Source organism: Trichomycterus rosablanca, chromosome 26, assembly GCF_030014385.1.
Source record: "Trichomycterus rosablanca isolate fTriRos1 chromosome 26, fTriRos1.hap1, whole genome shotgun sequence".
NCBI lineage: Eukaryota > Metazoa > Chordata > Actinopteri > Siluriformes > Trichomycteridae > Trichomycterus > Trichomycterus rosablanca.
Genome location: NC_086013.1, coordinates 12995484 through 13016687, shown reverse-complemented (window position 1 = coordinate 13016687; position 21204 = coordinate 12995484). Strand labels below are relative to the sequence as shown.

Below are 21204 nucleotides of genomic sequence, written 5' to 3'. Positions count from 1 at the left end.
AATACACAAAAATATAACTGTAAAAGGAGGAGACACGTTTTCACCATAATAATATGAAAACTTAATGATAAAGTTAGCTGTGTGGCACACTGTGACTTGTAGGTGACACATGGAAGACTAGGACCTTACTTCAGATCATACAGACATGATAAAATCACTTTATGATGGGTGTCATTCACACACACACACACACACACACACACACACACACACACACACAGTATGTGTATGTGAACAGTGTCATATCTATACAATTGAATGTTAGCATTAGATTTATAAATAACGCCCACTATTAGTTATTACAACATTATAACGACATTTTTAATTACTGAATAATATTTATAACGCCTTATTACTTGCGTTTTAAAGCAAAGCAATGAAAAAGAGGTTTGTAATGTTGGCTAACACAGTTCTATCATGTTAACATTAGGTTACCTCTGGAAAAACTGCTCCAAGCTTCCATCCAAAACACACAAAAACGTTAAGAAATTACGCTTTCTATCAAAGTTCACACTCAGAATGATAAAAATTGAAGTTACTTACATTTATAAACGGTTGTCAGGTATTATTTAAAGCTTTTAAAACAACCGCACTGTTAGTTTTCTTCTGTAGTTTTTTCAGTGCAGCTCGCGCGTGTGGAGTCTCCAGCAGCTTTGTTATGGAAATGTCTCTGCACTTATTGACTCTTCTTCTGACATTTCACACAATAGAGAACAGATGTCCACCTGTCCGACTCTTCAAGCTACAAACCAAACCCGACCAAATCGAAACAAAACTCCGAATGCAATGTTTCACCTTCTAAGATAAACTGCTCCTTCGTTTTGGAGTTTGCTACCAGTTAAGTAGCGTGCGCATAGTTAGTGAAAGAACCGAGTTAGGTGAGTTCAAACCGGTAAAAAAAGAGTCGGTTTTAACACTGACACACCATACGGCTGAACAGCAACACGGCGGTGTGTTGAACAGCTGCTACAACTCTCTCTCTCTCTCTCTCTCTCTCTCTCTCCCACACACACACACGCACACGCACTTGCAATATTATTATTGTAGTGCGTAGAGCACGAGGAGGAGGAGGGGCGGAATCACCCCCCCCCAAAATTTGTTAATAAAATTGTATTTAAAGTGAATTAATCTGACCTGCAACACACACTATAATGTCGGAACCCCCCTCCTTGCAACTATAACAGACTCAGCCTCAAGTGCGCCACCCGTACAAGCTTAAATACTTAGGTGTGGTGAAATACCAAAGCTTTACCTACTGTTCTGTCAGAACTTTACAATTCAATCTAAATGTCTGGTTTCATATAGAAGAGCCTTTCCATGGTATATGCCAAATTCTGCATTACCATCTTAATTCCATTCATCCATGAAAAACAAATGTTCTACTTAACACACAAATCCACATTTTTATCAACAGAATGTCTGAAATGAACAGTAATCAGTAAGGGTCTTATTAGGAAACAGCCAATTTTGGTAAAACCTTTCAGAAGTAACACCACAGTCATGTGTTAACATGTACATTTAAATGCATTTACTTTGCATTCACAATACAATGCCAGGTTTTAGAATGCCAAACCCCAACACATCATTTAAAATTTTTATTCAAAGCGACTCACAATTATCACTGAACACAATTCAAGCAATTGAGGGTTAAGGGCCTTGCTCAGGGGCCCAACAGTGGCAACTTGGCAATGGTGGGGTTTGAACCAGCAGCCTTATGATTACTAGTCCAGTACCTTACCCGCTGAGCTACCACTCTTTATGTTTTAGAGTGATTTAAGGAAAACTGAGCTTTTAAAAATTGCTGATCACAGGAGTATTTGAACATTGCGTGCTTGTTAACATACACGTGATAAATTTAATTTATAGGTTTAAGTTATAAAAAATGCATTTATAAAACTGAAGAAAGCAGAATTTATACTCAAACTCAATAACAGTAATAGCTGCGCATTGCACCTTAATGAAGGAGCATCTATAAGATCCCTTTTCTACATTGTCATGCCTTATCTAAAATAAAAGCAAAAGAAAATAAAAACTGGTGGCAAAAAAGAGCATAACCAAGTGAAATAAAGAGAAACGCTTCAGCATGTGTGTACCTTGAGACAGTCGAACAGGTTTTGTGATTGCCAGGCCGTCCATGGTGCAGGGGTTGCCACATGGAAAGAGGGTGATGGCTCCTGCCTGGTTTTCAATGTAACAGTGCAGGGCAGCCACTCCTGGACCCTGGATATTGATGTCAGTGTTCCCATGGCCTAGAGTAGTTTTCCCTGCAGTAAGGAACAACAAATGTAACTTAGTCAGTGCTTAGAATACTTTAATTATCTTAGTAGTAGTTTAATTCTGGCATATGCAAATTTAATTTCATTTTTATTAACTGCTTTATCTTGGTCAGGGTTGCAGTGAGTCCTGGTACACCAGGAAACACTGGACGCAAAGCAGAACTACCCTGAACAAGGCGTCAATCCATCGCAGGACTTCAGTCATCCCCACCATCCCCTTAGACATAGCCAATCATGTCTGAGCTAGTGTAATAGAATGCTGTGCCACCCGAGCTATCATTAAAATAGCGCCGGAAAATATTTGCTCAAAGAATGCCTGCAAGTGCTGGGGCTTATTCACACCTCTCTACTTTGATTCAAAAGACAGAAAAGGGAAAGGAGGGGACCAGCCATGCCCACCATGCATCTTTTTTAGTTGTTCCTCACTTCCTGTCCTGCTCCTGTATGTCAAAGCCATCAGTTTAAAAATAGTGGTGCCTTTGCCAGTTGGTTTTAGCCTTGTTATTGGCCAGTTGGTTTTGGCCTTGCTGTGGATAAAATCATCAGCTAAATTCTGTAAGTATAAACTGACATGATTATCAAGTTCTAATTGGACTATTGAGTTAATAAAGTTCTTTTCAACAGAGAGTTCAAGTCATGTAATTCACAGTTACCTTTTTCACTCAATGACTGTGTTGCATTTCATGAAGCAGTTAAAAAGTATACCAGTCTAAAGCTTCAATATTACATTATACGAATTAGTTAAGCAGTGTATTACATTTTGCCCCACTGGGACTGTATTCTGTATGCCTGCTCCCATTCCAGTCACAGGGGAATGAAAGTCCTCTATTTGTCATTCTTTGAATGATGAGATTTTGTAAAGCTGAGCTAGGAATACAGAAACATGTATGTCCTGCTGCTCTGCTAGATGTTCTCCTATTAATTGTCCACAATTCCTAGCTCTCAGGTCACTTTCATTTAATCTCTAGACTGGCAAGTTGCCGAGTGAATTCAATAGCAATAATGGAACTGCAGTTTTACAGGTAAATGCTATCATGGTGGAATGTGCTGATGCTGCAAAAATGATCTGTAACCATCTTATACAGTACACTAGAACAGTGCAGATGACATAGCCAAACAGCACTGCAATGGCAAACTATATTAGATGACCAAAAATATGCATGTGTTCTTCTTGTTCTTCTTGTCATTCAGTTATTCAGTACAAACCTTCTGGTAAGGGTAACAGTGTGATGGCTGTGCTTAGACGTCCACTTCCCAAACTGACTAAATGAGGACGCTCTGCTTGAACTTTCAGAATCTTACCGGTCTCAATTAGGTCCAGTGGGGTACTCTAAAACACATGTAAAAGAAAATACATATGATGTTTAACGAATAGTAGCTTCAATAACAAGATATTATGGCTTGTAATTTTACAGATTTAACCCAATAAAGGATGGTTTTAGGGACCTGGGTTTAAACAGGTTCTTTGATCTCCCCACATCCACATGGATTTCCTCTAGATCTTATGGTTTCAATACAGCTTGTAATAACATGCAGAAGATAAAAAAAGTGGTTACTTTTACCCTTAAGGTGTAATTAATTGTGTAATGGGTGTGTGGTGCCCTGCAGTAGACAGTAGCAGTTAAAGAAAAAAAGCCTTCCTACATTTTTGAAACTTGCACTATAATCGTCTGCACATTGTATACTAAAGTCCAAACAGCTGACCAAAGTGACCTGCCATTTTTTGAATGACCAATGATCAAACAAGATTAGCCTTACTAGATTAGGGTTTTGTAGTAAAGCAGGGCAAGGCTAAGAGCTTAATGGAGCTACCCAGGCTTAGCACTATCAGGTTTGGCTCTGAAGTGGTTGAAAGGATTAAATTGAAAATTGAAAATCTATAAATTACCGTTAAAGTAAACAGGCTCAAACTCAGAGCCAGAACTTCTGAAAAGTGACATGGACATGTATTGTAGAATGACAGCATTTTATTCTATTTATGTTTCCCTATAAGTTGTAGGAACTGGGAATATAAAAGTCATAGAACAGATGGCATAAATGGTGCTCATAGTTTTGCACAAACAATTTAGTCCCAGTCTCAGTACTCCTTTGAAACGGAACAAATTATTTGGCCTTGTGAAAAAACAGTCTGTTATATATTTCATTTCATTTCACAATAACAGCATGCATAACTGCACCCAGTGAGTCAATGTGACCAATAAATGCGTTTCAGGACTTTTTCTCTCATGCATGTCTCATGCTTGTAACAAATAAGCTAAAATGTCATTTAATGCCTACGTTAATGCACATGGTTTTAAAATAGGATGTCCAACAAGCCCAGGATCAGGTGTCTGTATAATCTGCTAGTATTGTTTATGTAGTTATACTGTAGGATTTCAATGATTTATGCAACTATTTTTTTCTTAGACTGAAAAATTAAAACTATTTTGAGTTGTTAGTTGTTGTGGGTTTTTAATAAAATGCTGGAAATAATAAATATACATACAGCAACTTGTAATAATAATTTAATGGTATAGACAGTTTTATAATGCAATTTTACTTTGTAGCATTGCCTAATAATTCGATTTTTTAGTAATTGGTTGAAAGCTACTGGTGACTTTTCTGTGCCAAGGGCTTGTTTTATTACATCTATTCAATTAAACTTGCATTCGATTTTAAATTAAATTGGTTTTGGGTCTCATGGTCTAAGAAAAAGCTGAAGTAGGGACCAGACTGTAAATAAATTGGTACTTCATTATGGGCTAACAGCAGAGTATGAAAGAGGCTGAATTACCACGGTAAGCCGAAAAGGCCACAGGAGTTTGTTTTAGCTTCCATATCTGTTTTCATCTCTTAGCACTGCTACTATACATAACAGTGTATAATTACCACTATTGTCCACTGACATTTCTTTTAGCAGACACATTGTGTCTAACTCAACCAGTGAACATTTTTAAAGGCTTAAAGAGGACTGGATGTGTTTTTGTTTCTAACTACATTGTTGGTTTAACATCTACTCTGGCTTGATTTAGGTTTGTATTGGAAATGTTGAATAAATTAGCAGGAAATAGTTAAGTTGTAATTTTAAAGTAAAGTAAAAAATGCTTTACTAAAGACACGTAATAGCTCTTTATGACCAATAGGCTGTAGACAGCCATTTTAATTATTAAGTTTAGGTGTATTAACCACACACAGGTTAAAAAATATATTTAAAAAAACTAATTATATGCTCCTAACAATTATATGTGACAGGTGGGGAAAAGGTCCTTCTTGTTCCAGCATGACTGTTTCAAGTGGCACAAAGGAAGAACCATAAAGGCATGGTTTGACAAACTTGGCCTGAAGTACAACCAGTGACTCGCACAGAGCCCTAACCTTTTGGATTAACTGAAATGTCAATTCTGAGCCAGGTCTGTTTGTTCATCAGTGCCTGACCTCAAAAATGTTCTTTTGACTACATGATTAGAGATTTCCAAAAACACACTCTAAAATGTTGTGGAAAGGCTTTCTAGAAAAGTCAAGGCTGATAGAGCTGCAGATAGGAACTTAACTCCGTATTAATGGCCATGGTTTTTAAAAAGGATGTTTAACAAGTTCATGGACGAATGGCCACTTAATTTTACCCTCCAAAAGCAGGCCAGACTGTTATTCTTACCCTATAAACTTTACAGTGTGCACAATCCTTTCAGAAAGGTAACACTTTTCTTCTGAGTGACAGAAGTAAAATATGAACCAGAACTGTAGAGAATGTTTCCACTGCCCCAGAGTCCAATAGTGGAGTGCCTAATGCCACTTCAGCTGATGCTTGTCATTGTGCATGAGCATGTTGAACTTGGTCAGCCATTGAAACCCAATTATAAAAGTACTGTATTTGAGAAACAGCTAACAGCCTTTTGAGAAACGGCTACAGCCTTGTGTTAAGTTGAAGATAACTTACCTGAAGCACCTGATGAGTTTGTCGGCCATGATCAGGAATGTTCCTGTTCAGTGTGTCCATGTCTGTTGGATTTTTGTTCACTTCATCACTCCCTTGAAGATCCTGTTACAAAAAACAACACGTCATATAAGTAATGAATGTAAAAGCAAGGATGTGATTTGCACTAAATCAAACCTGACACATAATTAATAGTTTGACGGACATATTACAGATAGAAAGATAAACATTTGAATGTCAATTTAGTTTAAAGAGCATTTGTAAAGTCAGGCCTCACTCTCAATCAATATTTAAAATTATTCAAAGTTTTTCAATAGTGTTGGGTCTCTCTTCCTGCCACTGAAATTCCACCACACTATACTTGTGAATCCTTTGTAACTCTATTTAGGAGCAGAAGCAGTCATCTTGGAATTGGACAGGGCCTCTGAAATACCAAAACACCCACGACATACATGTTTCTTACAATTTAAATGAAACTATACATGGAGGGATCGTTTTTAATCACATAGGGAAAATTACAGCTTTTAGGGTAGTAACAAAGCAAGAGGAATATGTTTAGACTTAAATGTTGAACATAAAAGTTTATATACCACAGCTGTAATGTACAATAGTTTTCTTCACAATGAAGAACAAAATCCCTGCCGCCAAGTCTATACCACATGGATGGCAAGAAATTCACTGTTTCCTGACTTCCTCTTAAATGACTGTTCTAAACCAAAAGCAGACTTGAGACTAAACACCCAGGCCATCTGGGATGATTACAATACCTTCTATAAACGGACTGATCACCTTTTATTGCATTATTAAAATTCAAGACACACAGGTGGCTGCTTGTTTTAGCCAAATCTAAATATCTAACGGTAATTATCAGTTTTTAGGATGGGTCCATGCATGCATTTGAGTTGCTTGCACAGTCAAAATCTGTGTGAGTCATGTCAAACGCACACAGCTGGAACAAATGAAGTTGATCTTTGGTGCGGATATATGCACATGTGGGTATAAATAGGCGCATATGGCCCTCAGGTTAGTTGATAGTTCAGCAGACGCGTCACAGCAGATTACTCATTTTATCAAATCACTCAGCTGTAATCTTCTTCTGCTTTCACTGACTCACTAAAATGTCTGTCTAGGGTTTGTGCACAGGAAAGCAAGGATAGATGGAAATTGTGAGTGTATCTAATATATACTACTGTATATGTGGCAGTTAGTGAAAGGTGCATAGTGTAGAGGAACTCCTCTACTCCATGGTCTACACAGGCCCTTAACCCCAACACCTATGGAATGAACCTGAACTTTAATTGTGATTCAGGCCTTTTCATCCAACATTGAGCAGAGTGGAGAATGTTATGGCTGCAATCTCTCCATCTCACAGAGAGCAGTATCGAATATGTAGAGTAATGTCTTGATCAGCCAGCAGAGGCCGCAGTTGCAGAAGAAATAAGGAACCCATTTGACCAATGTTTCCCTTAGACACAGCCAGTCTTGTTTTGTGTGGACGTCTGGCTGGTTGATAGCTCAGCTTAACCCTGATTCAAATTAAACTAGATGGGGTAATCAAGTTAATAATTTTATTAAACTATAGCAGCATGATTGAGTAAGTTATAATATTGTGGAAACAAACATTTACAGAGCTTATTTACAAATGTTAGAGCATTTAATATTCAGAATATTGTCAGGTTTAATCTTAAGTCAAGTCAGCCGGGTATACCCTCCCAGACAAAACAAGTCCCACGTCACTAAATTGCTACAAACTTCGAGTACAAGTCAAGTCCTTAAGTGTTCCTGAAAGGAATTTAATTTAATTAGGAGTTTACATAATGATTATGTTAAGTAAGCAATTATGTAGGTAGTCTAATTACATAAATTAGGAAGCCAAAGCTACAACACAAGTTGCAGCCCACACGCCTGTACTTCAGACCTATTATCCTATACATCAATGCATGTGTGTGGCCCGCAAAATCCCATTTTAAACACTGTTGGTCACCTTTGTAGTCCAGCTGAAAAAAGGTTAGGAATCACTGACATGAAGTCTAGACCAAAACAGGGACAGATGAGTGCATTGCGTCCTTTAAAGACCCAAAATTGCAATCTTGGGCACCTAAACCTCATATTCAAACCTCACAGCCAAATCTTTCATCTTTAAACTAAGATTAAAGTTAAATTTCAAGTCTTATATTCTTGGGTCAAATTAGTTTTAAGGTACCAGGTATCAAATTAAGACCTGGCAGGTTTAGTCCCAAGTCTCTTGGTGTGGTTTAAATGATGAGTATGTTAACTATTTTGAATGCATATTTACAAATGTCAGATCATTCAAAGCTCAGTGAAACGTTGTTGTCATAAGTTCATGTCAGCTTAAGGTCATAGATAAGTGGAGATACAAAACATATTATTGCTGAATATAAAATTCTGGAAACTTTCTTTTTAAGAGTGCAGAACTTCTCTCTTGGCATACCCCCTGGAATTTAAAGCTTCGCTTCAGTAGACAAGCAAAGACAGGTTTGCCACAGCATGTGGATTTTAATTGGGCAAAAAAAACATTGGCATACAGCTGAATATAATGCTTACAAACACTTATTAGGGACTTGTATGCCATGATAATATTGGTATTATATCTGATCAGTCAGACATGTTTCCTATATCATGAGATGGTAGCTATGCTTTGTTTTTGACCACTAAATGTATTTATCCAAGGAAATTGGTATCCAGCACCAGCTGGCCTTGTATAAAAATCTACTTATTCCAACAGTTACTCCAAATGTAAGTTCTAATTAATTAATTGATTAATAAGACGAGACATGTCTATGCTTGACGGCCAAACCTGTTGAACCTAAACGTTACTAGAAAAAATACATCTTTTTAATGTTGTAAGCTAGGTTAAAAAATCTCAACAAGCAGTACGCTATGCCATTGTCAAAAAAGTTCCCTATTTTCATGTATTATACAGTATACTTTTACTCCATAGGAATTCATCGACTGACAAACATCTAAGGATCTATATGCCTCAAGGAAGGTTCGCTGTAAAATTTCCACTAATAAAAACGCCATTAATGCAAGTTGAAGGTCAAACTGCTAACAAAAATGCTTGTCCCACATTGGACTGAGCTGTGGACTGATGAGTTGACAGTAGAACATTTTTATACTTGGCAGAGTTATTAATTTTGTCAAACTCCTGAAGGAGAATGTCCAGTCATCTGCCCATAATCTAAATCTTGAGGATAAGGTGGGTCTTACAAAAAGAGCAAGTCCCTCCTTAAAAGTCTAGAAAGAAATGAAAGGTATGGATTGGCTTAGATAAAGTATTGACTTAAAACCTATTGAAATACCTTTTCATAGCACTGTACAGTAGCTCTTCCATATAGACAAACTTGTTGAATAGTTTTCTTAAACTTTCCAACATTTTGTACATACTACACAGACAGTGTCCCTTAAGCATACTTTTCTTATCGTACCTTTAAATCCCACTTTGCCGTTTCCACTGCTCTTTTATTAACCCATATACATCTAAAAGGCCATAAGAGCCTCATTTGTCTCTCACAAAATTATGTATGATAGGATCTCAGAGATCCAGTGTCAAGAATTGTAGAGAAGTCAAACAGCTTTCTCACACTCTGCACTGACCAATATTGGAGGGTTTAGATACAAATAATAGCCATCAATACCTCTGATATGGTAGAAAACCTGGCACTCATAGCAACAACACACACTGTACACACAATTTTTGTACATGACCATTATTCTCAAAGAACTGGGTGGAAAACTAGCTAATTTGGTACCACTGTTTATCTCAGAGTGCCTCTCTCACACACACACACACACACTCACACACACACTCACATGGTTTATGTGAGCAAACAGTTCAACATGGTTTTGAAACATGTCATTAGGTCGGCAGTCGTTCCGCCGTGCCCTGGTCCTGAAAGCAGAAAATAGCCTCAGCCTCAACCACACCGTGCACTCAGGAGGGTTCCTCTTACACGAGTTATAATCACACACGTACACAAATAAATACACACAGCACATGCACTAGAATAGTGTTAGGGAAGAAACCACAGTGTCGGAATATAGCAAATGGAGCTCCAAACTCAGAACGTGGCATGACGTTCAGTAGGCACAAAGGATGTGAGACAAAAATTTGCCCAATAAAAAATTTAAGATTTCCTACCTGATTTGGTCTAGATTCTGACATCACAATCCAAAAACAGAAACTGTGTCAATCCAACACAATACAAAAGTAACATCTAAATTCAGCCATTTAAAACATGTTTAACACTGCCTATCAAAATGAAAAATACTTGAATTAAAAAAACAACTTAACTTAAAACCTCACAAATAAGAAGCTTAACTCACCATCTTTCAATTATTTCATCAAATAAAAATCCATAAGTGTGTTTAATCTGAATTTTAGTGTGAATGTTGTATACTTTGTTTACTTCTTGTCCTCTTCCTGTCTGTGCCTTCTGCTGACCAGTCCATGTCTCTGACTAAACACACTAGAGTAGAGTTACAACTACTACTGTCAACACAGCTGGGAGGAGATATGAGAAATACAAGAGAGAGAGAGAGATACAGAGAGACAGAGTGAACTCACTGAGAATAAATAATAATGATCCGAAGCAAAGGTAAACTCCAGGAAGCTTCCGGAGTGAAGTTGAGCAAATGGTTTAATGACCTTTTTCCTAAAAAACATACTGACATCTTGATATCCTACAGGAAGTTATAAAAAACACTCAATGTTTCGTGGAATGCCTTCATACAAGTCCTGAATGGTGTGTGGTGGGATATTAGACCAAAATGAAAAATTCTACATAAAATAAAGAGGTTTTAGATCTACTTTAGTTAAAAAACTTTACTAATGTTTAAAGCTGATGATTGGAGACGGCCCTGAAATGTGTCTGACTTTATTTTGTTTTTGGAACAAAAAATGAGGGGAGTATCACCCTGAAACATGAAAACATCATCAGGTAATAGTGTTTGCACCACAGATTGAACGTGTCATGTAAAATTGCTTTATAATTTACATAATGTGTCCACTATACACTATTCTTAGCATTGCCTAAAGTGTAAAACACAACAGTTGGACTATGGAGGAGTGAAAATAGGTTCCCTTGAATGATGAGTCACCCATGTCCATGTGGTAGCCTGACAGATGAATATAGGTTAGATCAAGCTAGGAGAACACTAAATGCCTAAAAGCATAATGCTAACTCGTGAGCTATTCGTGATGATTTAAGCAGGACTCGGTAAAAGTAAATGCTACAAAACACAAAAACCCTGTAGAGATTGTGCAATATCAACTGTTGTGGCAATAGCTTAGGAAAAACACTTTGAATTTCAGCATGATGACAAACAAAATGAGGTCCATAAGGAAATGGGTTGCTGAGTCTGGTGTGGAAAAAGTTGACTGGCCGGCAAAGCGCCGTAACGTTTTCCATTTAACAGTTTTGGGTTGCATTGGAATAGTGATTGAGTAGTTCTTATTGCTCAACACCACTTGTTTATAATATTTAAATAGTGAAGTCTGTCATATTACTAAAGAGGAATTAACTCCATATTAACACCCATGGGTTTGGATATGACATTGGTTTTGGCTATATACTCTTACGAATTTTGCTAAATAATAATAAAGCAGAACTCCACTGACAGTAGAAACATCATTGGCAGTTAGGAGTAACAGCTTGAACCATCACTACTGCTTTGGGATTTGTAAAAAAAAAAAAAAACATAAATAGGAAACCATTCATGCTGCTTTAATGTGGGAGGATATAAAAAGGCATTGATATTTCTCTGGAGTTCCTCTGGCTGACTTCCTGCTACTAGATCACTTCCTCTGCCGAAAATACAAGGTATTTCCTAAACTAGCAAATAAAACAGCTGGATAAAACTCTGATCTAACCTTGTCTAATGAGCCACTTTTCAAAATGACTCATTCAACCCAACAACACGTCTCAAACATTTCTAAACACACAATGGTCACCATGGAATTTTAAGTAAAGTGAAGTTGCTGCTGGAGAAAAGAAAACGAATAAGAAATAACAGAGAAAATATTTACCAACACTATCATATTTTCCAAGACCATTGCCAGATAAGCTTGAGATAGTATGTGGGGCAGATGGTGAGAAAAGTCTAAACAGTCAAAACATCAAGAAAAACAAGTCAAGTGGAATCCAAGCAACCACAGCTGGATCTAAACATGCAGGGAGCAGGGGATGTTTCCTGTGGGACGACCCCAAGACCCAGTAGCTTTCAAAGGAAGAACATGATCAACTAGTCCTCCTCTTCACTTGAGAAATTCTCAGAACTATCTAAAATGCAAAATGTATTATTAAAAAAATCAGGGTTATTAGAAAGTCTTTGCTTGCATCAATGACTTTTCAGTGAATTTTTGGCAGCTTTTGGCTCCTCCGATGCGTGCGCAGTCCGAGCAGAACCCTTCTTTTACGCCCGTGCTTCGGAGGATTCGCACATGAGGCTCATTCACTTTTTGCACAGATGCCTCAGTCTTTGCACAGCATTTGAAGACCCCACCCACATAGTCCGGTCATTTCCCCACCCAACAGACACATTGGCCAATTCTTGTCTGGCCTCCCAGCACACACAACAGACATTTTACTTAATCATTAGTCAGTCACTATATCCCAAGAAATTTTAAGGAACTATAACCAAAGTCATACAGCTAGAAATTCTTTATTACCAATGAGGATTTAATTATTTGGTGAAACCTGGTGTTTCTCTCCACCAGACCTGTCAAATCATGTCTTAATGGACCACACTCTGTGTACAGAGGCACAGTTAACTGGAACCAAAATGGCCTTCAGAAGTCTGCTGCCACAAAGTTAGCCACAATTTAATTTGTAAAAGTGATTGGATGCACCTGTTATTAGTGGGTACAGCTGAAACTCCTGAACATTTTGCCCTATAGTGAATATTAGTATGATAAAGGGATCCAAAGCTGTATAAGCTATAGAACTTATATGGGTAACTGGGTTATGGACTAAAATTCCTTCACAGCAATGAGAAAACCTGATATTAGGTTTAGTAATATAAATGAAGGCAGTCATTGCTGTCCTTGCTGCTGTATTTGGTGAAACCAGTTATTAAGTATTAGCTTTTACTTTTTCCACACATTTTTCCAGAGCACCGTCCATACAGCATTAGTTAGATACTTTACTGAGGAAAATTGACTCAAATGAATGGTTTCAGCATTTTTCCCAAAGACAGATATTTTATTGTCAGATGAAGCAAGGAGATGAAGTTCCCATACTTTCTGAGCCAAACTCTGGTAATGTGTGGATCTGTATACGTGGCAAAAACTAATCACTACTCAGACAAGTAAACTGCTAGTGCATGTGAAAACAGATTGTGACAAAAGGCTTGGTCTTGCTTTTGAGCAAGGAATGTGCTCCAAATTCTTGCTTCATCTGGTTTTGGTTCAATGAAGTATTTTCCTATTTAATAAACCCAGATGATGCCACGTACTGTCAAAACGTAGATCTCAAATGTTTTTGCTTCAAGACTTAAATCTGAAAACAATGTTAAAGAAAAGGCTGTAACAGGTATTAGGGCAGGAATGCTGAATGCAAAAGCACATGGAACTTAAAAATCAACTGTCCTTGGCTTTAAAACTCACTGCTGAGTTCTAAACTGTCCCTGGTAGAAACGTCAGCACAATATCTCTATGATCAAATAAATGCACTTAAGCCTAGGTATAAAGCACACCATGAACTTACTCCGGAGTAGTGAAAATAAAGAATGTAGATCAAAACTATTTTATATCTGATAATCAATCCAAGAGTCTAAGATATGACAGCATCAATCCACAAAGCTAAAATGCTTTAAAATTCCAAAGAGAATATGTTATATCTGGTACAGCCATAGCAAACAGATACACCCTGTCATCATCAAAAGCAGAAGTTTCCTCATGACTAAATGCCACTAGTTGCTCCTGAATAAGGTTTTAGTAGATGTTTGTAATAAAGCACTCTGGAGCTTAAAGATGCTGTTTAGCTTGTTCTTGTGACCTTTCCTTCATGCAATGCTTAGTCTTCCTTTGTAAATCTGTGAGGCAAAGTAAATAAAGCGTGTGCTCTTGATGTTTCTTCATACTGACATGTACCCCGGACATTGTGAGTAAGCTAATGTTATAAAAATATTTCAAATCTTTCAAGACATTACAGCACATTCATTTGTTCTATACATATTTTTTCACTGTTGTGTTTTGCCATTTAAACTGTTTATTGAGCTACTTATTCAGGTTTATATAAATATGTCCCCACGGGGGCCTATTAAGTCAGTAACAGGAAACAATTACTGTAAGGATGAGGGATTAAAATATGTAAAAAAAAAAAAGGTTTATGAAAAAAATATTATATTGCCAGTATTGTATAGCTTTACAATACTGCTTATTAGAATTGCTGATTTCAGACCCAGTTAATATTAGACTGTAATGAAATGCTACATGTTTTGAGTAAATAACATTGTTGTTTTTACATATGTGTTTTATGTTTCAACATGTACAGCACTTTGGATGTAAATGTGCTTTATAAATAAATTACTTACTTACTTACTATTTAAATGCAGTCTATTAGGTTTTTGACAGTCCTAGTGTCACTACAACAAGGCTTTTTAGCACTGTTAGAGATTTGTGACAAACTAGACGTGGGTTCTGTAAGATGTAAAATAGTGATTTGTTTTAAATTATTTAAGTGATACTGTATTGTTATTTGTATCAACATGGTTTATTAAGAGCAATTAGAGTTTTTATTTTACAACTAATTCAGAACTTTGAAACTTTGAAGCAATATTAAAATTTGATTAGATTTGAATGAACCGAAATTGTACGGATGCTTTGTTGCACTACTAGGGGAAAAATAAATTCCACTTCACATCAAAACAACCTTTTTTTTTTTTTTTAATAATCTAAAATGTCAAATATGCAGTCAGAAAGAGGGCAACATATTCAAAGCCCTGCACTGTCAGCTCTGTAATGTACTCCCTGTTTGTACATAGTCTTGTCCTTTAAGGTCTACCTCTACCCTGTTTTTAAGACTATGACGCTTAAAGCCAAGCACTTTTAAATAAAGTCTTTGTGGAAAACAAAAATACACCTGTAAAAATGCATTTGCTTACATAACCACAGCACAGTTTGAACAGCACCTGTTATGTAAGCTGGTGTGACCTGTGCTGGATAATAGCTATTAGAGAGCAGGAAATCATGAAAAAGCCACCGTAACCATTCTGGCTCTGTCTCACCTGCCCTGTCCTGGCATCAAATTCCCCTTTTTTGTTCACTTGTTGCCTTTGCGACGTACTTCATGCTCTGGAGTGCCTGTCACAGATCCTAAAAGTAAAACTGTCCAGTATAGGCAAACACAAGTCATGAAATAGACACTGCACAGACAAAGGTTCTTTCTAGCTCTTATTGGTCATTCAATCACTATTCCATTACAGTCCAGTGAAACAATTCATTATTGGAGCACAAAGCTGCCTCACATTAGCGGCCAGTTTGTGGCCTAATGTCTTTGTCCCATATGAAAGCTCCTATTCATAAAGGCTGTGCACGCATGCGCACACACACACACACACACACACACACAGTAAAACTGCAGCAGGTATTCGCTGTGTGTGGATTGTGGAACTGACTTTTACATGCAGTTGGAGTTTAAATCGTTCATTTATTTTGACATGACATGACATGATTTTCATGACAGTCTTGGGATTTTGATGATTTCTATTTACATAGGCATTTATGTCTGGTCAGCAGCACCACTGGGGATTTGAACTGTGGATTCCAGAGGTAGTGGGCTAGCATAATTTACCACTGTGCCAGCCAAGCACCCTATATAATTAACCTCATCAATGAAAATAGATTTTTGATTGCATTTTAATGTTCATGTTTCTGTTAATGGGGTTTGTAATAACCCATACACTACACATGTGATGCATAGATAATACATGCTGAAGGTTTTTTTTTTGTAGAACACCTGCTGATGGTGTAGTTGGGTATTGCAAATGTGTGTCATTTGACTAATGAAACATGCAGTGCTATCTCCACAGAGACAATAGATTTTCTGTTCATTATGAGGTCACAGCTCTAATCTGCTTGCTATGGAAGGTCTTGATTTAGCAGTTTATTTAAGTTAATCACTCACTCCATCACTCACAGACCTTATTTGTTGTACTTTAATTCACATGTGATGCATTAATCCTTATGTAATAGCCGTATGATATACAAGCGCATGTGACCGCCACTACAGCCAGTCATCAACCACAAACTAAGGTTTTTAGTGAAGTAACAGGCAGCTTGCATTCTTTGCATTTCAGGTAATTTAGCACATACAGTGCATGACAATTATTCATTTCTTCATTCATTTCAGAGGGTCCTCTATGACCTAAACACTTGAAATAAGCAGGAAATACCATGGACAGAGCACAACACACATGCATGCTCACAACTTGGAGAAATTTTAGAGCAGCTGATCCACCTTAACAGAAGGAGATGTCATGACAACAGCTTGCATCACAGCTAAGAAGCTATGACATCACATATGATGATTTGTCATGACAATAAGGAGTGGTGCTTACATAACACGAGAGCAGAAATAACAAAAAGGCAGTTGTAGCATAGCGGTTACAGTACTGGACTAGAAATCAAAAGATCGCTGGTTCAAGCCCCATCACTGCCAGGTTGCCACTGTTGGGCCCTTGCGCAAGGCCCTTAACCATCAATTGCTTAGACAATATACTTTCACAGTCTTGTAAGTCACTTTGGACAAAAGTGTCTGCTAAATGCTAAATGTATGTTTAGACACATTAAACACATTAATCTTAAATTGTTTTAGTGTTCAAGTGGTACAACCAAAAGTGCTAAAGTGATTGATCGATAAGTCTTGATGTCAGAGTTTGAGATTACCTTGCCTTAATGTATGTAATGAGTGTTCTGCTTACTCCACATAATTTGTTTCCTTTTCCTGTCTAGCTCTTCCTCTTTTTTTTTGACAGTTTAGTCAGAAAAAAATGCCAAACTTGCAGTTTTACACGCACAGATTTACAAAGTAGTGCAAAGTCTGTCTGCTTCAGTAACACCATTTTCTACACATCATCATTTTATAAAGCTAAATTAGATACAGTAACTCGCTCTAACTCTTATACAGGCTGTACATATAGCCCCACAAATGCTGCAAACTGCAATGCTAGCAGTGTCAGAAAAATGCTCCTTACCTATTTATTAAGTGCTGGATGTGCAGTGACAAGTGTCGGCTCTTTAGTAGCAGTCAAATATTCCTCCACTTATAATTCCAACAAATGTGCACTTCTACAAGTGTGGAATGAAAACCAAAGCTGATCACTTGCAATAAGTAATAGGAGACAAATACGTTCCCTTTTTCTTCTGTCCCTTCTGTCACTTAAACAGTCTCTCTTTCTATCGTTCTGCCTACCCATTTTTCTCATTCCCTCTCTCCAATTCAACCTCGGCCTCCCTCTTTCCCTCCCTCCATCTCTCTCTCTTCTTTTTTTATTGTGCCGGCACAAGGCAGCCTTTTATTCCTGCAGCTGACGACGTCCACACTCTGGATGAGAGCAGAGAGTAAGTAAGAGAGAAGGACAGGTCACTCTAACCCATATTTACAGGCTGACAGTGAAAGCTGGGCAGATAGAAAGAGAGAAGTTTACAGACAGAATGACAAAATGAGACAAAGAGAAAAAGAGACATATACAGAGACAAAAACAGACAGAGTAAGACACTAAAATTAACAGACATACAGAAAGACAGAGTGACAGAAACAGACTTTCAGACAAACAGAGCAAAAGACAACAAAAAATAGGAAACAGAGACCTTCAGATAGACAGAAAGAAATAAAAAGGAGAAATACAGACATACAGACAAGCAGAGAGACTTGCAGCTAGACAGAAAGATGGACAGAAGGCATCTATACAGCATAGATACATGTGAGAGACAATACAGCTACTTCAGCCAAGATATAGGAGACATCTGGGCAAAAACTTAAAGTAACCCTGAACTACAGATGTAAATAATACTGGCACCTCAATGTCAAATGCTTGGGTTTTGATATGAGTTCAGCATGTTTGGATTTGTTGGAGGAAAAATATGCACAATCAATGGACATTCTACAATGGTTCTAGAAGGCTTTATGTCACCAGTTTGGTGAGCAGCACCCTGTAGTGGTTGTGTGAATGTCGGGTCTTAACCCCGCCCCATTTGTAAACATAAAGTAAACCAACATTCTGGTATTTGTCTTGTTGTTTCTTTTTAAATCAATACTACAAAAATACCAGTCTAATCTGTTTTGGAAAAATCCACAAGCTAAGGGCTGATAAACAAAGTGTGTAAACAATATTTGAGAGTTGATAGGCTAAGCCACAGTTCCATGGACTTTGTAATGAGTGCAGTCAACCTAGAAAGATGTTTGGGACAGGTTTTGGTTTTCTGGGCCCATATAAATATACAAGTCTCATAATTATCTGAATTATTGTCTGTTGTAACATTTTACTGTGTAAATCAGAAGTGAAATCAAGAACTAAAATCATCAGTGGTACTTTTTAGCTTCAAAATAATTATCACTCTTATTCTGCAGAAATATCACCACCACAGACAAACCAGAGATACTAAACATAACTTTCAATGGCATACACAGTATTACAGCAGGACATTTATAAAAGCTTCTTCCAAGAAAAGCTCTTGGGTCAACAGGAAAAGTGTGGACGCAAATAATCACCAGATTTCCCCGGCAAATTCTGTGAAACTTTCCCACCTCTAAATAAATAAATAAATGACAAAAGTATGCTGTTTTAGTTTTTTCCATATAATGTAATATGTTCAAGTTCCTCATGGTGTGACATGGCAGTTTAAATCCCCTAACATTCACCAACCTTCACATTCCATCACAGACAGGAGCGGTTCTGCCCACCCATGTCTGGAGTATACATTGTGTGGGTTAACATTTGTGGTAAAACTGGGTGGGAGACATTTTGATGGAATAAACAGTCTGGATTGTGGGTTTGAAAAAACACTGAACGGACTCAGTCCTTCCATGGTTGTATGATATTGGACAAACATTGTGAGAACTTAACACCCAGACATCACCCCGAAAACCATGAGTATTAACACTGACTAAGCTACTATTTGCTGCTAGACTTTCCACTAGGTTGTAGAACATGACTGTGAGAATTTCTTTCATGTACCACCTAGTATAGTAGTCTTTCAGCATATGGTGACAGTTTTATGGTTTCTTTTCATGGGTTTATTTAAACACACCCTGTTTATGTAGACCCAGGCACAGCACCAGCTATGATCATGTAAAATCACAACTTTTTTCTTAATTTATAGCATCTGAGCTGCAGTCTGTATATTTCTGACCCAGACGATTTATGAACCTACACAAATTATATAAAGAACTTAACAAAACAAACAAATGAACTCCAAATTATGAATACATCAATAAATAATAAAGACATAAAAACTACAATAGACTGGCTTGATGTTTAAATTAAAACCTGGTTTCAGGTAAGTTAGTTAGTTAGTTAGTTATTAGCATTTTCTTTATGTGCACCGGAGGGCCAGGATCCTTACCTTACATGGTCTTTCATCTTTCCCAAATGAAACGTACCCTGCCTAGTAATCCAGCCACTCACTCTGGAAATCTAATGGTAATACATGGTTAAAAGGTGCTTATTAAGAGTTAAAAGCACTGCTGTTCATAGGGGGCGGAAATAATCATCCAAAGGTTAACCAGAATTCCTCAGGGCTTGTGAGAGGAAAGCAGCTTTCTCAACATTTATAAGCAGGTGTGTGGATTTAATTAGTTTAATTAATTTAATTAATTGGTTCGACAAGATTTTTGACCAAATATTGAATTAAAACCCCCTCAGTACCATTCAGTACAAGTTAATCCTATACTTGAACTAACTGTGTGGCATCATTTTACAGCTGTTTGTTCACTGCTTGCTCACACTGGCAGTATTGAGTCTCAGCATCAGATGTTGTGTGAGGTTGATCTTTGAATGTCCTTGATCTTAAAATGTACCCAAAACAGCCAAATTATTCATCTTTAGCAATAGTAGTAATTTTAGAAACATGAGTGTCAGACATCTTAAAATAAGAAATGGTGCGAGCAATATGTGGCTGTCTGTGAAGCCTACACAGTATTTTTACAGTCAATTATGCAAATTACACATTTGACAGATTTTTAATTATTGATTTTTAATTTTTGTTAAGTCAAAAGTGAAAGATTCAATCTAATAGCAGTAATTAAAAATCCAGGGGTGCATTTGGATTGATGGCCCTCATTTAAATTACAGGGTGTCGTTTTCTCTGACCGAGTCATTAAAAACTACTAAGCATCAACTGTGGTGATAAAATGTCGCCACCTTGTGTTTATTATATGTATTGCAATACTTCGCTTTATTCATTGCCATTTCTATAAAATCATTTTATTAGTAAAATAGTACTGTAATTAGTAATTATATCAGTTTAACAGCTCAAACAGCAACAGTGTGGGGAAGGTCCTTTCTATTCAAGCATTTCTGTGTGTTTCACGAAGTGTGGTTTATAAAGACATGGTTTGAATTTGGTGTGGTAAAAAAAACAAATTTCCTTTTAGCATAAGCTAACAGTTTGTATTTTCCTCCCTGTCCTGGCAAAGAGACTACTGTTCCACATACTCTGTAAGGTGTAATTAATCTTATTTACAGTATATAGGCACAAAACTGTAGTCGCCAACAAGGAATTAAAAGACCATGCTACATGCTAAGTTAAATGAAAATATAGAACGTTCTATACCAACAGTTACTGAGGTTGCTGCACTATTTTTAAAAAACCAACAATAATCCTAAAGAACTTAAAATATATATTTTAATAAAATAATGTTTGAATTATTCAGTTACAGAAACTTTAACGTTGGAGAAATTATTAAAATTGAAAGACTACCATGACCTACACGTCCCTTAAACTGTTCATCAAAAGTTACACTTACTTGAAAACGAACCCTCTTAGCAGCC

General features: G+C 37.1%; 1 protein-coding gene across 11 annotated transcripts in view; it reads right to left on the bottom strand.

The window, feature by feature from the left end:
• Positions 1-21185, bottom strand: part of phldb1a (pleckstrin homology-like domain, family B, member 1a) — a 61582-nt gene extending 40397 nt beyond the window's left edge. For 6 of the 11 annotated variants that reach the window (XM_062988409.1, XM_062988402.1, XM_062988406.1 and 3 more), the window contains exons 1-4: positions 10537-10631; positions 6193-6294; positions 3483-3606; positions 2094-2264 (exon numbers count right to left, since the gene is read on the bottom strand). In XM_062988409.1, the coding sequence (XP_062844479.1) occupies positions 2094-2264; positions 3483-3606; positions 6193-6294; positions 10537-10539 (400 nt within the window). In that variant the 5' untranslated portion in view covers positions 10540-10631. Of the gene's footprint in view, positions 1-2093; positions 2265-2675; positions 2804-3482; positions 3607-6192; positions 6295-10023; positions 10040-10536; positions 10632-17406; positions 17658-21179 lie in introns of those variants that run through there. The other 5 variants (XM_062988404.1, XM_062988403.1, XM_062988405.1 and 2 more) reach the window with 5 other exon arrangements.
• Between the last annotated feature and the right edge of the window lie 19 nt (positions 21186-21204).